This window comes from Phacochoerus africanus, chromosome 15, assembly GCF_016906955.1.
Source record: "Phacochoerus africanus isolate WHEZ1 chromosome 15, ROS_Pafr_v1, whole genome shotgun sequence".
Taxonomy (NCBI): domain Eukaryota; kingdom Metazoa; phylum Chordata; class Mammalia; order Artiodactyla; family Suidae; genus Phacochoerus; species Phacochoerus africanus.
The window spans coordinates 39,667,359-39,685,612 of record NC_062558.1 but is presented as its reverse complement, the minus strand read 5'-3'; the positions used below and the strand labels follow the sequence as shown (position 1 = coordinate 39,685,612).

Below are 18,254 nucleotides of genomic sequence, written 5' to 3'. Positions count from 1 at the left end.
CAGCAATGCCAGATCCTCAACCCATTGAGCGAGGCCAGGAATCGAACCTGCAACTTCATGGTTCCTAGTCAGATTCGTTTCCGCCACGCCAAGACAGGAACTCCCATGTTATAATTTTGACAAGAATACTATGTTGGCCATGGTGTGTCCTTCTCAAGATGTCAATTTGTCCTATTACTTGTTAGAGTGGGGTATGTCAGATATCTCAATTGTATAGGTAACCTTTTTGCTTAATAGTAGCTGTATGCAGGATGCTATTTTTATTTATTTCTTTTTTGTTTTTTTAGGGCCGCACCTGCAGCATATGGAGATTCCCAGGCTAGGGGTCAAATTGGAGCTGCAGCTGCCAGCCTGCAGCACAGCCACAGCAATGTAGGATCCAAGCTGCATCTGTGACCCATACCACAGCTCATGGCAACACCAGATCCTTAACCCAATGAGCGAGGCCAGGGATGGAACCTGTCATCCTCATGGATACGAGTTGGGTTCCTTATTGCTGAGCCACAGTGGGAACTCAGAATATTATTTTTAAATTGTTGAGGAACAGGAGAATGGTAATTTCTCTGTTTCTATTTTTTCTTCTACATTTATTAGTTGTCATCCTTCTGCAGAGAACTTTGCCCCCACTCCCATTTAAAAACAATTCTTGGGAGTTCCCTGGTGGTGCAGTGGGTTTAAGGATCCAGTGTTGTCATTGCTATGGCTCTGGTTCCAGGCCAGGGAACTTTTTTTTTCTTTTTAGGGCTGCTCCTGCGGCATGTGAAAGTTCCCAGGCTAGGGGTTGAATCAGAGCTGCAACTGCCAGCCTGTTACAGCCATAGCAATGCCAGATCTGAACCATATCTGGACATATACCACAGCTCACGGCAACACTGGATCCTTAACTCACTGAGCAAGGCCAGGAATAGAACCTGCATCCACATGGATACTAGTCGGGTTCATAACCCACTGAGCCACAACGGGAACTCCCAGGCGGGGAGAATTTTAAATTGAGCTTTTTTTTGCCCTGGGATTTTTAAAACCATAAATGTGAATTTATATAAAAGCAAATGTAGAGGAGTTCCCGCTGTGGCAAAATGGTCTCTGCAGCACCAGGACACAGGTTCAGTCTCTGGCCCAGCATTCTGGGTTAAAGGTTCCAATGTTGCTGCAACTGTACAGTAGGCTGCAACTGTGGCTTGGATCTTATCCCTGGCCTCGAAACTCCATATGCTGAAGAGCAGCCAACAAAGAAAGAAGGGAACAAATAAATGTAGATTTTCCATTCAAATCCATGTAAAGGCCAAACTGTGGTTAGTGTTCTTCAGTAGAGATTTTTCTCTCTTCTATTTAGAGCCATAACCTAGGTAGACAAGTTTCCATGCCTCCTTGCTTTGTTCACTGTCCACTTGTCCCACTGAGGCTGTTGTGTTTTCGGAATCCTGGATTTGAAATTGCTCTTATTTATTTTCTCACTGAAGTTAACTTTATACAACATCTTTTTTTTTTTTTTGTACTGGAAGTGTTTTTTCAGTATATCTGTCTGCCAGTTATATACAGGCCTCAATTTCTTTATCTGTAAAATGAGAGTCATGTGGATCTGCTTCATAAGTTTTTCCTGAGGATTGAAATAATGCACAGAAAGCTCTTAGATTAGTGCCTAGAGTTTCGTATTACACACTTAAATTTCTTCCTTAGAGTGATGGGTAATCAAATGTTTTACTGTTCCTTAGGAAATGGTGACAAGTAGACCTCTTTCTGTAGTGGCAGTTTTTTGCTTAGGGTTTGTCTCTTAGATGGTTTCTCTTTGAGGATTTACAGCCTCACAAATTGCTATGTCTAAGAAGTTACAAAAGAAGTCAAACTTTCCTATCAAACCCCCAAGGAAGATAAAAGGTTGAATGAAGTTTATTTTTATTAAAGTCTGATTGTGTGACCTAATACCTAGGTGCAGCTGACGGGACCATGTTGCCTTGTGAATTTTGTGAGGAGCTCTACCCAGAGGAGCTGCTGATTGACCATCAGGTGTGTTGTGAATTACTTGAGAGCTTTAACTTTAAGGAGGGACTGTGTGCAGACCATTATTGGTGTTGCAGGCCATGTGAGGTCTTAAGCAAACTCTTTTTAGTACAAAACCCCTATGATAGGAGTAGCAATTGTTTTATTTTTTTTAATTTTTATTTTTTTTGTCTTTTTGCCTTTTCTAGGGCCCCTCCTGCAGCATATGGAGGTTCCCAGGCTAGGGGTCTAATCAGAGCTGTAGCCACCAGCCTACGCCAGAGCCACAGCAACGCGGGATCCAAGCCACGTCTGCAACCTACACCACAGCTCACGGCAACGCCAGATCCTTAACCCACTGAGCAAGGCCGGGGACCGAACCCACAACCTCATGGTTCCTAGGCAGATTCGTCAACCACTGAGCCATGACGGGAACTCCGAGTAGCAACTGTTTTAAACCTGGTGTGACTGACGTGAGTATAAGACTCAGCCTCGTTCCCTCTTGGACAAAGTAGGCCAGCAGGCCCAGTCATTGCCTCCATTCCATGCTGATAGTGTACATCTTGACTGACCATCTTGTAATCGGTCCTGTCATGCCATATTTGATTTCAGGCTGAAATCCTTGCAGTTTCCTGGAAGGGTCAGGGCATCTGTTTTGCACTTTACTTTTTCTGCCTGGAGATGTGTGGCCCTCTACCCTTGCCTTCTTTTTTTTTTTTTTTTTTTTCTGCTTGCACCACAACATATGGAAGTTCCTGAGCCAGGGATTGAATTCAATCCATAGCTGTGACACAAGCTGCTGCAAAGACAGCTCTGGATCCTTGACCTGTTTCGCCACAGCAGAAACTTCAACCCTTGACTTCTTTTTTTTTTTTTGTCTTTTTGTCTTTTTGCTATTTCTTGGGCCGCTCCTGCGGCATATGGAGGTTCCCAGGCTAGGGGTTGAATTGGAGCTGTAGCCACCAGCCTACACCAGAGCCACAGCAACGCAGGATCCGAGCCACGTCTGCAACCTACACCACAGCTCATGGCAATACCGGATCGTTAACCCACTGAGCAAGGGCAGGGACTGAACCCTCAACCTCATGGTTCCTAGTCGGATTCGTTAACCACTGCGCCACGACGAGAACTCCAACCCTTGCCTTCTTAACACACCCAACAACACAGACCCTCACTCGTAGACTTAGTTCAGATACAACTTTCAGGAAATCATCTTGTGGAATACTCTGAAGGCTAGGCCAGAAGTCATGCTAGTATGTTCTTGAAAGTCCTGTGCCCACATCTCTCTTAGCCTGTCACCTTTACCTTGTGCTGATCCCCTGTTGGTCTGCACCACGAGGCTGAGTTCCTTAAGGACAAGTTCTGGGTTCTTGTAGTTTCTGAGTATCTCACTACCTGGTATATGAAAGGTGTCAGGTATTTTTTGAATGGTTGAAAGTTCCTGAGCTATTTAGGAATGATTAGAGAATAGCTTTTGTGTTTGAAGATTATCTGGTGGAGGGAGCCACATTTATCCCCTAAATACTCTTACTCTCTGATTTGGTTTGGCCTCGTCTGGCACTTCCATAACTATTAAGTGATACATGTACTCTGGGTAGAATATACATTTCCCCCATAAGTGGAAAAGTGCAGCATTTGAGTATATTTATTATTTGGTTTGGGAACAGCATAAGAGGATCCATTAATAGGAGTAACGAAGAATATTTGGGCCTTTCTTGCTGTATGACTGTGAGAAAAAAACTTAAATCTTTCCAAATTAATTTAAAGAGAGTAATCACATAAACATAGTAACAAAAATTTAATATAGCCTAGAAATGTTTAAAATAAAAGCAAAGGTGAGTGTTCCATCTGTGTTCTCCTGTCCCTTTTCAGTCCTTCTCCACAATTTTTTTTTTTTAGGCCTGCACCAATAGCCTATGGGCAGTTACTGGGCTAGGGGTTGAATTGGAGTTACAGCTGCTGGCCTACACCACAGCAACTCCAGATCTGAGCCTCATCTGTGACCTAAACCACAGCTTTTGGCAATACTGGATTCTTAACCCACTGAGCAGGGCCAGAGATCGAATCGATATCCTCAGGGATACCAGTCAGGTTCTTAACCTGTTGAACCACAAAGGGCACTCCCCTCTCCCCAGTATTAAGCATTGTTAATTTTTTTTTTTTTTGTCTTTGTCTGTGATGTGCACCATAGCTCACAGCAATGCTGGATCCTTAATCCACTGAGCAAGACCAGTGATCGAACCCGAGTCCTCGTGGATGCTAGTCCGGTTCATTAACTGCTGAGTCACTCTGGGAACTCCAAGGATTGTTAACATTTTGTGGAGTTCCCACTGTGGCCTAATGGGATTGGTGGTACCTCTGCAGCTCGAGGATGCAGGTTCTGTCGCCTGCCCAGCACAGTAGGTTAAAGGATCTGGCATTGCTGCAGCTGCGGCATAGGTCACAGCTGTGGCTCAGATCTGATCTCTGGCCCAGGAACACCATATGCCACAGGGTGGCCAAAAAAGAAAATAATAAAAAAAATTAAATGATTTTTGTGACTTTTGGAAATTATTTTTAGACTATAATTTGTTCCTTAACCTCTGCTTTTTTTTTTTAACCTGTTTTTTTTCTTGAGACAGACAAGCTGTAACCCTTCATGTGCCTTACCTCCACTCGGTGTGGGTAGCACCTCGCCCAAAGGGATGGAGGACCCTGATGTCATCTTCCAGGAGATAATGCAGCAGGCTGCAAGAAACCAGTTAGACTCTTTGGGCCTGAGGAGTTCACCTCCTGTGGAGGACAGCATCATCATCCCATGTGAATTCTGTGGGGTCCAGCTGGAAGAAGAGGTGCTATTCCATCACCAGGTAAGAGTCCTTGAAGGGCCTATCCACTTTTTTTTTTTTGTCTTTTTGTCATTTTTTGGGCCGCTCCTGTGGCATATGGAGGTTCCCAGGCTAGGGGTTGAATCGGAGCTGTAGCCTCCAGCCTACGCCAGAGCCACAGCAACGCGGGATCCGAGCTGTGTCTGCGACCTACACCATAGCTCATGGCAACGCCGGATCATTAACCCACTGAGCAAGGGCAGGGATCGAACCCGCAACCTCATGGTTCCTAGTGGGATTCATTAACCACTGCGCCACAACGGGAACTCCAGGGTCTATCCACTTTTGCTATCCTGCTGATCTTCTGTAAGTCAACCTGAGGCTTTCAGAGCTGAGAATGCTTCTTTGGCCTTTAAGTTGTGTGCCTGCCTGATCTACTTTTGACTGTGCCCTGTTTTGTGAGCCCTCTGAGATGTACAGTTACCTTAGGCCTTTGGACTTTCTCTGCCTTCTGGCAATGGAAGCCATAGTATCACTAGCTGAGGCCCAGGGAGCCAGGACTCTGTCTAAACAAGCATGGAGGACTTGCCAGAGAGTTTAGAGGAGAGTTTTCTTGAGGCCAATGACAATTTCTACTTTTAACTTTATGGGTTCTTCCTCTCGGGGTGGCATTTGTGTCTTGCATCGGGGGACAAGGGTCTAGTTCTAGCTTTCCCCTTATGGTTGACCTGGGATAGGTCCTGCTCCCTCAGTGGGCATTTGTAAATGAAGGAGTTACACTAGATAATCTGAAGTCCTTTTTCAGCTTTTGCGGTCTAGGATTCTAGTGTCTTAGTGGAAAGTACGTTTTCTGCCCCCATCTTGTTTGTTATGGGAGCTAACACTGAAGGTATTTCAGAGACGTTTCTATAGTAGATGCCACATAGCTGTTGCTAGAACACCACACATTTCACTTCCCGTAATAAAGGCTTTTGCTTTTGGACCAAGCAGTAGATAAGTAACTGCTTGTTATGTCCTAGGGCAGACTCTACAGTAAGCAATGGTGCACATAATCTATGGTCAAATGTTTTCTGGGCTCCCAAGACCAACCCTTCCGTTATCCATGCACAAATCAGTCAGAGAGCGCTTCTGTCAGTGCTAGTAGGAATGATTGCTGTGTTCCAGATGCACTTCCTCTTAGTCCCAGATCCTTCCCCTCAGTGCTTGTCAAAGTCATCCTGTCCCATTGTTCCCCCACTTGGCCCCCTAGATATGGTGTGTTCACCCAACCTGCTGTTCCTTCCCCTCCCACTGTACTTTCTCCTAAGAATGACTCAGTCCAGAGGTACTAATTCTGGTTTTTCTTATTAGGACCAGTGTGACCAACGCCCAGCCACAGCAAATAACCACGTGTCGGAGGGGATTCCTAGACAGGATTTCCAGCCTCGAGGAACCTCACCAGAGCTGCCCAAGAGGCGTGTCAGACACCAGGGTATGAGCTAGGGCTGGGCCAAGGCTGCATGTCTGCTGTTTCCTTACGCCTGCTTCCCACTTCCCATCTGCTATTCTCACATAGGTTTAACATGCATCCTGAATTACCAAGCCCAGTCTGATCTCACTGGGGACTCCTGGAGTTTAGGAGTTTAGATGCCTGGAGTTTAGGTTTATAGGGTAATGGTTTTGGGGGCTGACGTGAGCCATGCTTAATAGTCAGCCCTTGTTCAGCTGTGGGTTTCCTGTTGGTGCACTTAGTGGATGATTGGGAGATAATTTTCAGACTTTACTGTGGCTGCCCTGGGCCCCTGCTTCTAGTTGAAATAATACTCAACTAGAGTAGGGTGCTCAAACTTACTAGTAGTATTATTATCAGTAATTATCAGTATTAGCTTATAACTAGGCAAGTAAACTGGTTTTGAAACCCAGTCGTTGCAAAGCCATTTAAAGATGATTTTTCAGGGAGTTCCCATTGTGGCTCAGCAGGTTAAGAACCCAGCTAGTATCCATGAGGATGCAGGTTCGATCCCTGGCCTCACTCAGTGGGTTAAGGATCCAGCGTTGCCATAAGCTGTAGTGTATGTCACAGACATGGCTCAGATCTGGTGTTGCTGTGGCTGTGGCGTAGGCCGGCAGCTGTAGCTCCGATTCAACCCCTAGCCTGGGAACTTCATATTCCACAGGGAACTTCTTTTCTTTCTAAAAAGAAAAAAGAAGAAAAAAAAAAAAAAGGAAACGATTTTTCAAGGTTTGCTTGCACACTGATTTTGACTAGTTAGGAGGTTGTATTTGAGGACTTAGATGGTAAGTGTATAGTGTGGATTTATATTCCCAACCCTGTCCTGGAGATATGGGTTTCAGCATCCTTGAGAAGCGAGGCAGTTGTCTCCTACCCAGAATCTTGTTCCTGCCTCCAGCATTAATAGCAAGAGCAGCCTTTTTGCTAAAGCTGGTGCTCTTTTCTTTTTTTAGGAGACCTGTCTTCTGATTACATGGATGATATCAAGCAGGAAATGGCTAAAGGGCCCACCTACCCCCTACCCCTCAGCAGACCCATTAACAACATGACAGCTACTTCTAACCGCCTGTCAGGATCCACATCAGGCCCCAGACCTGGGTGCCAGCCCAGCCCCCCTCGCACACTGAAGCTCAACAACTTAGACAACCAGGGCATCCGGGGGCGCAATCGAAATAGCCATAATGGGGCCCTGGCCTCTGAGCACATTCCAGCAGTTCACCCTGCTCGAAGTCTCTACCCTGAGAACCTTGTGTCTGCTTTCCCCCGGGGGCCTTCAGGGAGATATGGGGCAAGGTAAGAATCAGTAGCCTTGGCACGAGCTTGGGGGTAGCTCAGGAGAATGTGGGGGTGTGGACTTTGCTTGTATTGTAGCCTGATCCGAAATTTTCTTTTGCTCTTTGTGGTTTTTGTTTTGTTTTCTTTTCTTTTTACAGCTACACCTGCAGCATATGGGAGTCCCCCGGTTAGGGATCAAATCAGCTGCAAGCTTATGCCACAGCCCCAGCAACACCAGGTCTGAGCTGCATCTGTGACTTGCAGTTGCAGTTTGGGGCAACACCAGATCCCTAACCCACTGAGTGAGGCCAGGGATTGAACTTCCATTCTCATGGACACTATGTGGGTTCTTAACCCACTGAGCAACAACGGGAACTCCATCTCTATGGTTTTTTTTATTCATTAGTTTTGTCCGCTGCTGGAGAGCTGCTTTTGTCTGGTTCCAGCTGTTTCTGTTCTGAGTTCTCTGACTTTTGCTCAAGGACATCTCAGCAACTAGTTTCCAATCTTTCTCTTTCAGTGGTAGAAGTGAAGGTGGTAGGAACTCCCGGGTCACCCCCACAACCACAAGTTACTGCAGTAGAACTGTGAAGGTGAGTGAGATCCAGCCCATAATACTCATCGAAGACTCAGTGGGTGGACTGGTATGGTTCTTGAAGCCAGAGAAGCAGCTGGGCATCAGGCCGATTGTAGCTGAAGGACTGTTCTTTTGGCTTTTGATGAGGTTTCCTTAGAAGCCTGATAATTCTGGGGCTCTTCAGGCGTGGCGAGTGCTGCTTTCTCACTTTCTATGTAAACTTCCTTTGTGTTCTGTTGTTCAACAGGCCAAACCCCCCAAGCAGCAGGGTGCTGGGGATGCAGAGGAGGAAGAGGAGGAGGAGTAACGGTGTCTGCAGAGAGCTTGCACATTGCTTTCATCGTCTCTGCACAACTTGCTGTGGTGCAGCCCCGCCCTTTGGGCTCTCTGGGCAGGGGCGTTCTTAGAGATTTCAACTTTTTCTAAGTTATGGCCGTTTTGTGTCTTTTGAGATTGTGCTGTGGAAGTTTGGGGATTTAAGGGAGGGTTAGCAGGGAGGCTGCTGAGAATGTTTCACCTTTAGCTGCTTCCTTTTGGCAGCACAGAAATGTAAGTTATGGCCTCTCAGCCCACCAGGGCTCCATCTTTTGACATACTGTCACCACTGCTTCTTGGTGCTATGTGGTCCTGGTGGAAAGAGGGAGGGTTCTGGAGACCTGGTACTCACCACTGAGGTGATGCTCTTCCCTGTGGGAGCCTAAATTTGGGAACTTAGGGGCAACCTCTCCTGTGTATTGCCTGTTCCCACTCTAGAATTTGGGCCTCAGGTGTGTGAGGAAGAGCTTTGGTAAAGTGTTCAGGCCAGTTGCAATATGTATTAGGAACAAGGCTTTTAGAGATGGATTGAGTTACAGGTGAGTGGACGAGGGGCTTTGTTTTAATCTGCTTCTATGGCATTTGGGATCACTGCCTTCTGTTTCTAATGGGGAGCACGGCTCCTTTGTCTTCACTGCCTTCTGGAGAAGGTGGGGAGCTCTCTGTCCTCGCCAGGGCCATGCTGGGCTCTACTGTAATTAGGACTGAGGCCTAAGCTCATGGCTTGCTCTGAAAACCAAGTATCAGAGTCTGTTTCCCCTGTTTTTATTTTACTATTATTATTATTAATATCCTTGTAATAGAAATAAAGTTTGTACTTGGAGTTCAGCTGAGTCTTGTGGTTCCTTCTACAAGCTCTTTGGAGACCTCAGGGAGGCCAGAGTGGGGTGGAGTCAGCTCTGAGGAAGCGGGGGGTGGAGGGTAGGGAAGGTGAGCAGAACTAGGCTTTCTCTGTGCTTCCTGGAAACCCGAGCAGATCCAGCATGATCCTTCTCAGAGTGCACCAGACATTCACGATATAGCCTTCTCTTCTACTGGGCCTGGAGGTGGTTGCAACTCTGGTGATGCTTTTGGGGTAGAGGTGGGGGTGTGCCTTCAATCGAAGAGAGGAAGGCAGATTCATCAAAAGCTTCCATCCTGATAGTTGGGCCTTAGCAGAGTTACCCATCAGCTCTCAGTATCTCACATTTTGCACAAGACTGTCTAGTACCTTAGGTCATTTTGAACTCATTTGTTTCTCTCTCAACAACCTAGTGGGGTTGGGAAAGGTAGGGAGAATTGTCCCAATTACATAAGTGGAAAGGAGTAACTTGCATAAGGCTATGCAGCTAATTTATGACAGCCAGAACTCAAATCTGGATCTGAATTATACTGAGAAAAAGAAATTGGATGAAGAAAGTTTACCTGTGAACAACAGAGGTTTGAACTGCACAATTTGCTTATATGTGGGGTTTTGTCAGTGGTAAATACTACAGTACTGAATGGTCTGGGTTGGTTGAATCCGAGGATACGGAGGAATTGCATACATGTACAGAGGGCCAACTGTGTTATACTCAGATGTTTGACTGTGTGGAGGGTTGGCACCCCTAACCTCCTGTGTTGTTCGGGTCAACTGTATACTGTGTGGTTATACCCTTCTGTAGTCAGTTATTCCTCAAAAATCAGCAGTCATTTATTTCATGTCTCAGGTGAAAGAAGCGAAGGGACTGAGACTTGGGTTGCCTCTGGCATCATTGAGACTTCCCTGGGACTTCAAGGAGGTGGAAGAAAGGGCCTCTCCTCAGCTGAGGCAGAGAATAGCCACATTGTTCAATACTCAAGTTGGGGGTCAAGGTTGGAGATAGATTTTGAGTTCTACCCGTCCCTTCCGTTGGATTACACATTGAGTAAATAGCAGTGGGTTTGTTTTGTTTTGTTTTTTTAAGTAATCTATAGTTTCTAAATGTTTTCTAATGCATATGCTTACACTTAAATTTTTTTTTACAAGTTTTAAGGGTTATACTCCATTTGCAGTTATTACAAAATATTGGCTATATTCCCTGTGTTGTACAATATGGTCTTGTAGCCTGACTTGCACCCAGTAGGTTGTACTTCCACTGCACTGACTGCCTCCCCACATAACCACGAGTTTATTCTCTGTATCTGTGAATCTGCTTCTTTTTTGTTATATTTACTAATTTGTTGTTTATAATGGATAAGCTTAATTTTTTTTAACGGAAGTATGTTTGATTTACAATGCTGTGTTTCTGGTGTACAGCAAAGTGATTGATACCTATATATATGAATATCTTACCTATATATGTACATATTTTTTCATATTCTTTTCCATTCTGGTTTATTATAGGATATCGAATATAGTTTCCTATGCTATGCAATAGGACCTTGTTTATCCATTCCTTATATAATAGTTTGATTCTGGATACACTTAATTTTTTTTAGGAGTTCCCATTGTGGCTCAGTGGGTAATGAATCCAACTAGGAACCATGAGGTTGCGGGTTCGATCCCTGCCCTTGCTCAGTGGGTTAACGATCCGGCGTTGCTGTGAGCTGTGGTGTAGGTCAGAGGCGGCTCTGATCCCGTGTTGCTGTGGCTCTGGCATAGGCCGGCGGCTACAGCTCTGATTAGACCCCTAGCCTGGGAACCTCCATATGCCGCGGGAGGGGCCCTCAAAAGGCAAAAAGCCAAAAAAAAAAAAAAAACATTTTTTAATTTTATGCAACCTATGCCACAGCTGTGGCAACACTGGATCCTTTAACTCATTGTGCTGGGCCAGGGATCAAACCCACACCTCCGCAGTGATCCAAGCTGCTCCATCTGGATTATTTATTTTACTCTTTTTGTATTTTCTAGGACCGCACCCACTGCATATGGAGGTTCCCAGGCTAGGGATCTAATCTAAATTGTAGGTGCCGGCCTATGCCACAGCCACAGCAACTCGGGATCCAAGCAGAGTCTTCGACCTACACCACAGCTCACGGCAACACTGCATCCTTAACCCACTGAGTGAGGCCAGGGATCGAACCCGAAACCTCATGGTTCCTAGTCGGATTCGTTAGCCACTGAGCCACGACAGGAACTCCATTTGGATTTTTAACTCACTGTGCCTCAGAGGTAACTGCTGGATACACTTTTTGAATATTTAAAAATATTGGGGAGTTCCCTTCATGGCTCAGAGGTTAACGAACATAACTATGATCCATGAAGATGAGGGTTCGCTTTCTGGCCTCACTCAGTGGGTTAAGGATCCAGAGTTGCCATGACCTGTGGTGTAGGTCACAGACACAGCTTGGATCCCGAATTACTATGGCTGCATTACTATGGCTGTGGCATAGGCCGGCACCTACAACTCCAATTCAACCCCTAGCCTGGGAACTTCCATATGTCATGGGTGTGGCCTTTAAATAAACAAACAAACAAACAAAATATATATATGTGTGTATATATACATATATATATATATATATATATATATATATATATATAGTATGCAGTTAAAAGTAAATCTAAAAAGGATATAATTCCTTGTCATTCTTCTCTTGAAATTCTTCCTCAAAAATTGACTACTTTTGGAATTCCTGTCGTGGCGCAGTGGAAAAGAATCCGACTAGGAACCATGAAGACGTGGGTTCAGTCCCTGACCTTGCTCAGTGGGTTAAGGATCTGGCTTTGCCATGGGCTGTGGTGTAGGTCACAGACTCCTCGATCCTGCATGGCTGTGACTGTGGTGTAGGTCAGCTCCTAATTAGACCCCCCCAGCCTGGGAACCTCATTATGTTGCAGGTGCGGCCCCCAAAAGACAAAAAAAAAAAGATTGACTGTTTTGTTTTTTTAAGCTGTTTCTTCTGGTATTCACTGCCATATTTCCAAATCATGGCATTTAACAGCATTGCCCCTCCCCCCCTTTTTTTCCCTTTTTAGGGCCCTACCTGGGGCATATGGGAGTTCCCAGGCTAGGGGGCAAATCAGAGTTTCAACTGCTGGCCTACACCACAGCCACAGCAACACCAGATCCTTTAATCCACTGAGTGAGGTTGGGGATTGAACCCATGTCCTAATGGATACTAGTTGGGTTTGTTACCACTGAGCCAAAATGGAACTCCCAGCATTGCTTTTTTTAACTATTATATTTGCTTCAGCAGTCTATAATTTTTTTCCCTGAAATATTTGAGAGGGAGTTGCAGATGTGTGTCCTTTAACCTCAAATGCTTCAGTATGTATTTCCTAAGAACAAGGATGTTTTTAAAATTTAACTACAGTCCAATAATCAAGAAAGTAACATTGACACAATACTATTTTTTGTTTATTTATTTATTTATTTTTTTGGTCTTTTGTCTTTTGTTGTTGTTGTTGTTGTTGTTGTTGCTATTTCTTGGGCTGCTCCCGCAGCATATGGAGGTTCCCAGGCTAGGGGTCGAATCGGAGCTGTAGCCACTCGCCTACGCCAGAGCCACAGCAACTCGGGATCCGAGCCGTGTCTGCAACCTACACCACAGCTCACGGCAACGCCGGATCATTAACCCACTGAGCAAGGGCAGGGACCGAACCCGCAACCTCATGGTTCCTAGTCGGGTTCATTAACCATGACGGGAACTCCACAATACTATTATCTGATTTAAAAACCCATTCGAATTTTATCAATACCAAATTGGTCCCAATAATGACATTTATAGCCAAAGAACATTTTTCTCTGGTCCAATATCATGTACTGCATTTTATTTTGTCTCTTTAGCCTCCTTTAATCTGGGATAATTCCTCAGATTTGTTTTCAGTGACCTTTTATTTTTTTAGGAGTATAGGTCAGATATTTTGTATAACATCCCTTAATTTGGGTTTGACTCCTGCTTTGTTATGATTAGATTCTGATTATGCTGTTCTGGTAGAAATACTGGAGATGTTTCCTTCTCAGTGCATCATGGCTACATAACGTCAATTTGCCTCATGCTTGGTAAATTTGGCTCCTTGGTTTGGGACAGTCTGCCAGGTTTCACCACTGTAAAGTTACTGTTTTTCTCTTTTTAATTGCCAAATATTTGGGAGGAGATTTTTTGAGACTAAATATCCTGTTCCTCATCAAACCTTTACTGACTAATTTTAGTATCTGTGATGATTCTTGCCTGAATTATTACTATTCAAATGGAGATTTTCTGACTCCATCATTCCTTCTACATTTTAGTTAGCATTCTGTTTTAAGGAAGAGCTGTTCTTTCTTCTCTCATTCCTTCATTTATATCAAAGTAGATTCTTACTTTATTAAATTTTTCATAATCCATCTCTATCGTTTTGATTTTTATTATTTTCTTCCTATTTTGAGCTTAATTTTTTCTTTTTCTAGTTTTTTTGGGTTTTATTGCTTTTTTTTGGGCCATGCCCGTGGCATATGGAGGTTCCCAGACCAGGGGTTGAATCAGAGCTACAGCTGCCGGCCTGTGCCACAGCCTGGCATTGCCATGAACTGTGGGTCAAATCAGAGCTACAGCTGCCCACCTACAGCCACAGCAACATGAGATCCAAGCTATGTCTGCAACCTACACTGCAGCTTGCAGCAATGCTGGATCCTTTAACTCACTGAGCAAGGCCAGGGATTGAACCTACATCCTCATGGATACTAGTCAGATTCTTAACCCACTGAGCTACAATGGGAACTCCCTTTTTCTGGTTTTTTTAAGGTCAAAGTTGAGGTCACTGGTTTGAGACCTTATTTATTTTTTCCTTTTTCAGCCAAACCCATAGCATATGGAAGTTGGTGGGCCAGGGCTATGCCACAGCTGCGGCCATGCCAGATCCTTAACCCACTGTTCTGGGCTGGGGATCAAACGCATGCTGCAGAGATAACACTGGATTCTTTTTTTTTTTTTTTTTTAGGGCCGCACCTGCAGCATATAGAAGTTCTCAGGTGTGGGGTCAAATCAGAGATGTAGCTGTAGGCCTACGCCACAATCACAGCAACACCAGATCTGAGCCACATTTGTGCCATACACCACAGTTCATGGCAATGCCAGATCCTTAACCCACCGAGTGAAGCCAGGGATCGAACATGTGTCCTTGCCGTTACTAGGTTTGTTACCACTGCACCACCACGGGAACTCCTTATTTATTTATTTATTTATTTTTAGGGAACACTGCATTTTTATCCTGCTGCACCATAGCGGGAACTCCATTCTTAAATGTAATTGTTTAGTGCTGTAAATTTCCCTCTAAGAACTGCTTTACTTGCATATTACAAATTTTTATGTGTCTTCATTTCATTCAGTTGAAACTACTTTGATTTCTTTTTTTACTTATGGGCTGTTTGTGATTTAGTTTCCAAATACTTGGGTATTTTTCAGCTTTGTTTTGTTGTTTCTAATTTACTTTTACTGTGGTCAGAGAACATACTCTATGACTTGACTCTTAAAATTTATTGAGACTTATTTTGTCCCTAGAATATTCTCCAGGCCACAATGTTCTATATGTACTTGAAAAGAATGTGCATTCTATTTTGATTGGATGAGTGCAGTATAAATGGCAGTTTGGTCAACATTGATTGATAGTGTTTTGTCTCTTTTTTTTTTCTTTCTCTTTTTCTGCTTTCTTTTGGATACTTTTTAAAATTTCACTTTACTTCCTTTGTTGGCTTATTAATTGTTACTGTTTATTGTATTATTTAAATAGTTGTTTTAGGGTTTGTAGTATACACCTTTAAGTAATGACTGTCTACCTTCAAGTGATAATATGTCAATACATGTTTTGTATTACAACAGCATATTTAATTTCTCCCCTCCCAGTCTTTGTGCTATTGTCATGTAGTTATTTCTGTATTTGTAATAAATCCCCAATACACTATCTTTTTGTTTAAATAGTCAATTACTTTTTAAAGTGATTTAAATTAAAAAATGTCTTTTATATTTACTTGTATAGTTACTATTTTGGTATTTTTTCTTTCTTCCTGTAGATACAGATTTCCATCTGGTATCATTTTCCTTCTGCTTGAATTTCTTTAACATTGTTGTAGTGCAGTTCACTGGTGATAAATTCTTTCAGCTTTCGTATGTCTGAAAAGTCTTTATTTCTCCTTCTACTTTAAAAAAAAGCTGTGGGAATATACATATAACATGAAATGTAACATAGTATTTTAAAGTGTGCAATTAGGTGGCACTAAGTACATTCACAGTGTTGTGCGACTATTACCACTCTCTAATTTAAGAATTTTCATCTCATCAACAAGATTGTGCTGTATTCCATGGAGGACTATATTTAATGTGCTATGATAAACGGTAAAGGAAAAGAATATAAAAAAGAGTGTATATGCACATATGTACAGCTGAATCACTGTACATCAGAAATGAACAGAACACTAAATCAACTGTACTTCAATTAAAAAAAATTTTTTTTTCATCTCAAAAGGAAACCCCATACTCATTAAGCACTTTCCGCCAACTACTAATTTTTCTGTCTCTAGGAACTTGCCTAATTTTTCTTTCACTATTTGAAAGCTATTTTTGCTAGGTGTAGAATCCTAGGTTGATAGCTTTTCTCCCCTCAGTACTTTAAATATGTTGTAGTACTGTTTTATTGTATGTACTGGTTCCAGCGAGAAATACGCCATCTTTTTTTTTGTTGCTCTGTACATAATGTGTCTTTTGGAGGGTATTTTTAAGATATTCTTTTTTTATTTTTTGGCCACTCCCTCAGCATGTGGAAGTTCCCAGGCCAGGGTTTGAACCTGTGCCACAGCAATTACCTGAGTTGCTGAAGTAACAATGCCAAGTCCTTACCTCATTGAGCCACAAAGAACTCCTAGATATTCTTTATCACTGATTTTAAGCAGTTTGGTTATAATGTGCCTATATATAAGTACTGTGGCACTAAGTAATTCATATTGTTCTGCAACCATCACTACCACGTTTCTTTGTTTCTTGTGCTTTGAGTTCATTAAGCTTCTTGTATCTTTGAGTTTAGTTTTCAATCAAAATTGGAAACAATTTCAGCCATTATTTCTTCAGATTTTTTTTTCCTGTTTCTCCATTTTACCCCTCTTTGAGGGATTATATTTACATATATAATAGAAGTGAAATTGTCCTGTAACTTAATTCACACTGTTTTCATTTTTTTGAGTTCTTTTGTCTTTATTCATTTGGATAGTTTCTATTATCTCCAGGTTTAAAAAATCTTCTGTAGTCTAATCTGTTAATCCATTTAATGTGGTTTTCATTTCAGACATTGTAAACTTTCATCTCTGGAAGTTCAATTTGGGTTTTTATATTTCTCATGTCTCTACTTAATATGTTCAATTTTTTTCCCCCTAGATTCTTAAATCTATAAAATATAGTTACTATAACTATTTTAATACCCCCTGCATACTAATTTATCATTTGTGTACGGTCTGGGTCATCTTGTGTTGCTTCTTTGCATGTGTGGTGATTTTTTTTTTTTTTTTTTTGGTCTTTTGTCTTCAGGGCTGCATTCGTGGCATATGGAGGTTCCCAGGCTAGGGGTCGAATTGGAGCTGCAGCTGCCGGCCTATACCACAGCCACAGCAAGGCCAGATCCGAGCCACATCTGAGACCTACACTGAAGCTCATGGCATCGCCAGATCCTTAACCACTGAACGAGGCCAGGGATCGAACCCACATTCTGGATACTAGTCAGATTCATTTCCACTGAGCCACACGAGGAACTCCATTGTCTGGTGATTTTTTGATTGGATGCCAAACATTCTGCATTCTGCCTATTTGGTGCTGAGTATTTTTGTATTCCTATAAATATTCTTGAGCTAGTTTCTTGTACTTCGTTACTTGAAAACAGTTTGATCTTTCTAGATCAAACTGTTAAGCTTTATAATGTGGAATCTGAGCAATGATTACCCTAGGGCTAATTTTCTCCACTGCTAAGGCAAAACTGATGCCCCATAAGCAACGGTGTTTTCCACACTGGTTAGTGGGCACAGGAAACTATTTCTTGTTCTTTGCCAGCTCTAATCCTTTTGGCTGATTCTTTCTCCAGCCTTTGGCAGTTTCCTTAACATGCCCGAGTTTGTCATTACTCAGCCTAATACTTGACTTGGATTCTCAGTAGATCTACAGTGTTCTCTTTGTACAACTCTTTATTCTTTGATACTTGCTTGCCCTGTAAACTACCTGGTTTGGTCTCCTTGGATGCCTTGGCTTTTCAACTCAGAAACTGTTGGGTTCCACCCTGGGTTTCCCCTCCCTTTGCTGCTGAGAACTCCATCCCGATTGTAAGCAGAGGCAATGGGAGGGCCCACCACAGTTGTCTCTCTTCTCTTTTCTCAGATCTCTGTTCTTTTTTGGTGTGTGCTTTTTAGGGCTGCACCTGTGGCATATGGAAGTTCCCAAGCTAGAGGTCAAATTGGAGCTGCAACTGCCAGCCTACGCCGTGGCAACTCGGGATCTGAGCTACATCTGCAACCTTTACCGCAGCTCACGGCAACACTACATCCTCAATCCACTGAGTGGGCCACGGATTGAATCCATATCCTCGTAGATACTAGCTAGGTTCTTAACCCACAGTGGGAACACCTCAGATCTCTGTTCTTCAGGCCTGTTGTCTGCTAGTACATTTGTCAGGTTTTTTGTTTTAGAAAGCAGGGCAGGTCTGGTTTCTGTTCATCTTTTTGGCTAGAATTGGAAGTTTCTTGAAAACATTAATTTTGCTTTCTAGATTGTTACAAAATCTGATGCCATTATAATTTGCATGTAACCAAATTTTTCCCTTGAAGCTTTTTAGGATGTCTATCCCTGGTATTTTGAAATTTCCCTATGTTTTATGTTGGCATAGATTCTTTTTCCATTCAAAGATACTTAGCACTGT

The 18,254-nt window shown here is 43.0% G+C and overlaps 1 protein-coding gene across 1 annotated transcript in view; it reads left to right on the top strand.

The window, feature by feature from the left end:
* The window catches only part of TRAFD1 (TRAF-type zinc finger domain containing 1), a 29,213-nt gene extending 19,942 nt beyond the window's left edge, over positions 1–9,271 (top strand). The window contains exons 7-12 of the mRNA XM_047760404.1: positions 1,928–2,004; positions 4,599–4,826; positions 6,135–6,255; positions 7,230–7,569; positions 8,072–8,144; positions 8,376–9,271. Coding sequence (XP_047616360.1) covers positions 1,928–2,004; positions 4,599–4,826; positions 6,135–6,255; positions 7,230–7,569; positions 8,072–8,144; positions 8,376–8,435 — 899 coding nt within the window. The 3' untranslated portion in view covers positions 8,436–9,271. The remainder of the gene's footprint in view (positions 1–1,927; positions 2,005–4,598; positions 4,827–6,134; positions 6,256–7,229; positions 7,570–8,071; positions 8,145–8,375) is intronic.
* The last annotated feature ends 8,983 nt before the right edge of the window (positions 9,272–18,254 follow it).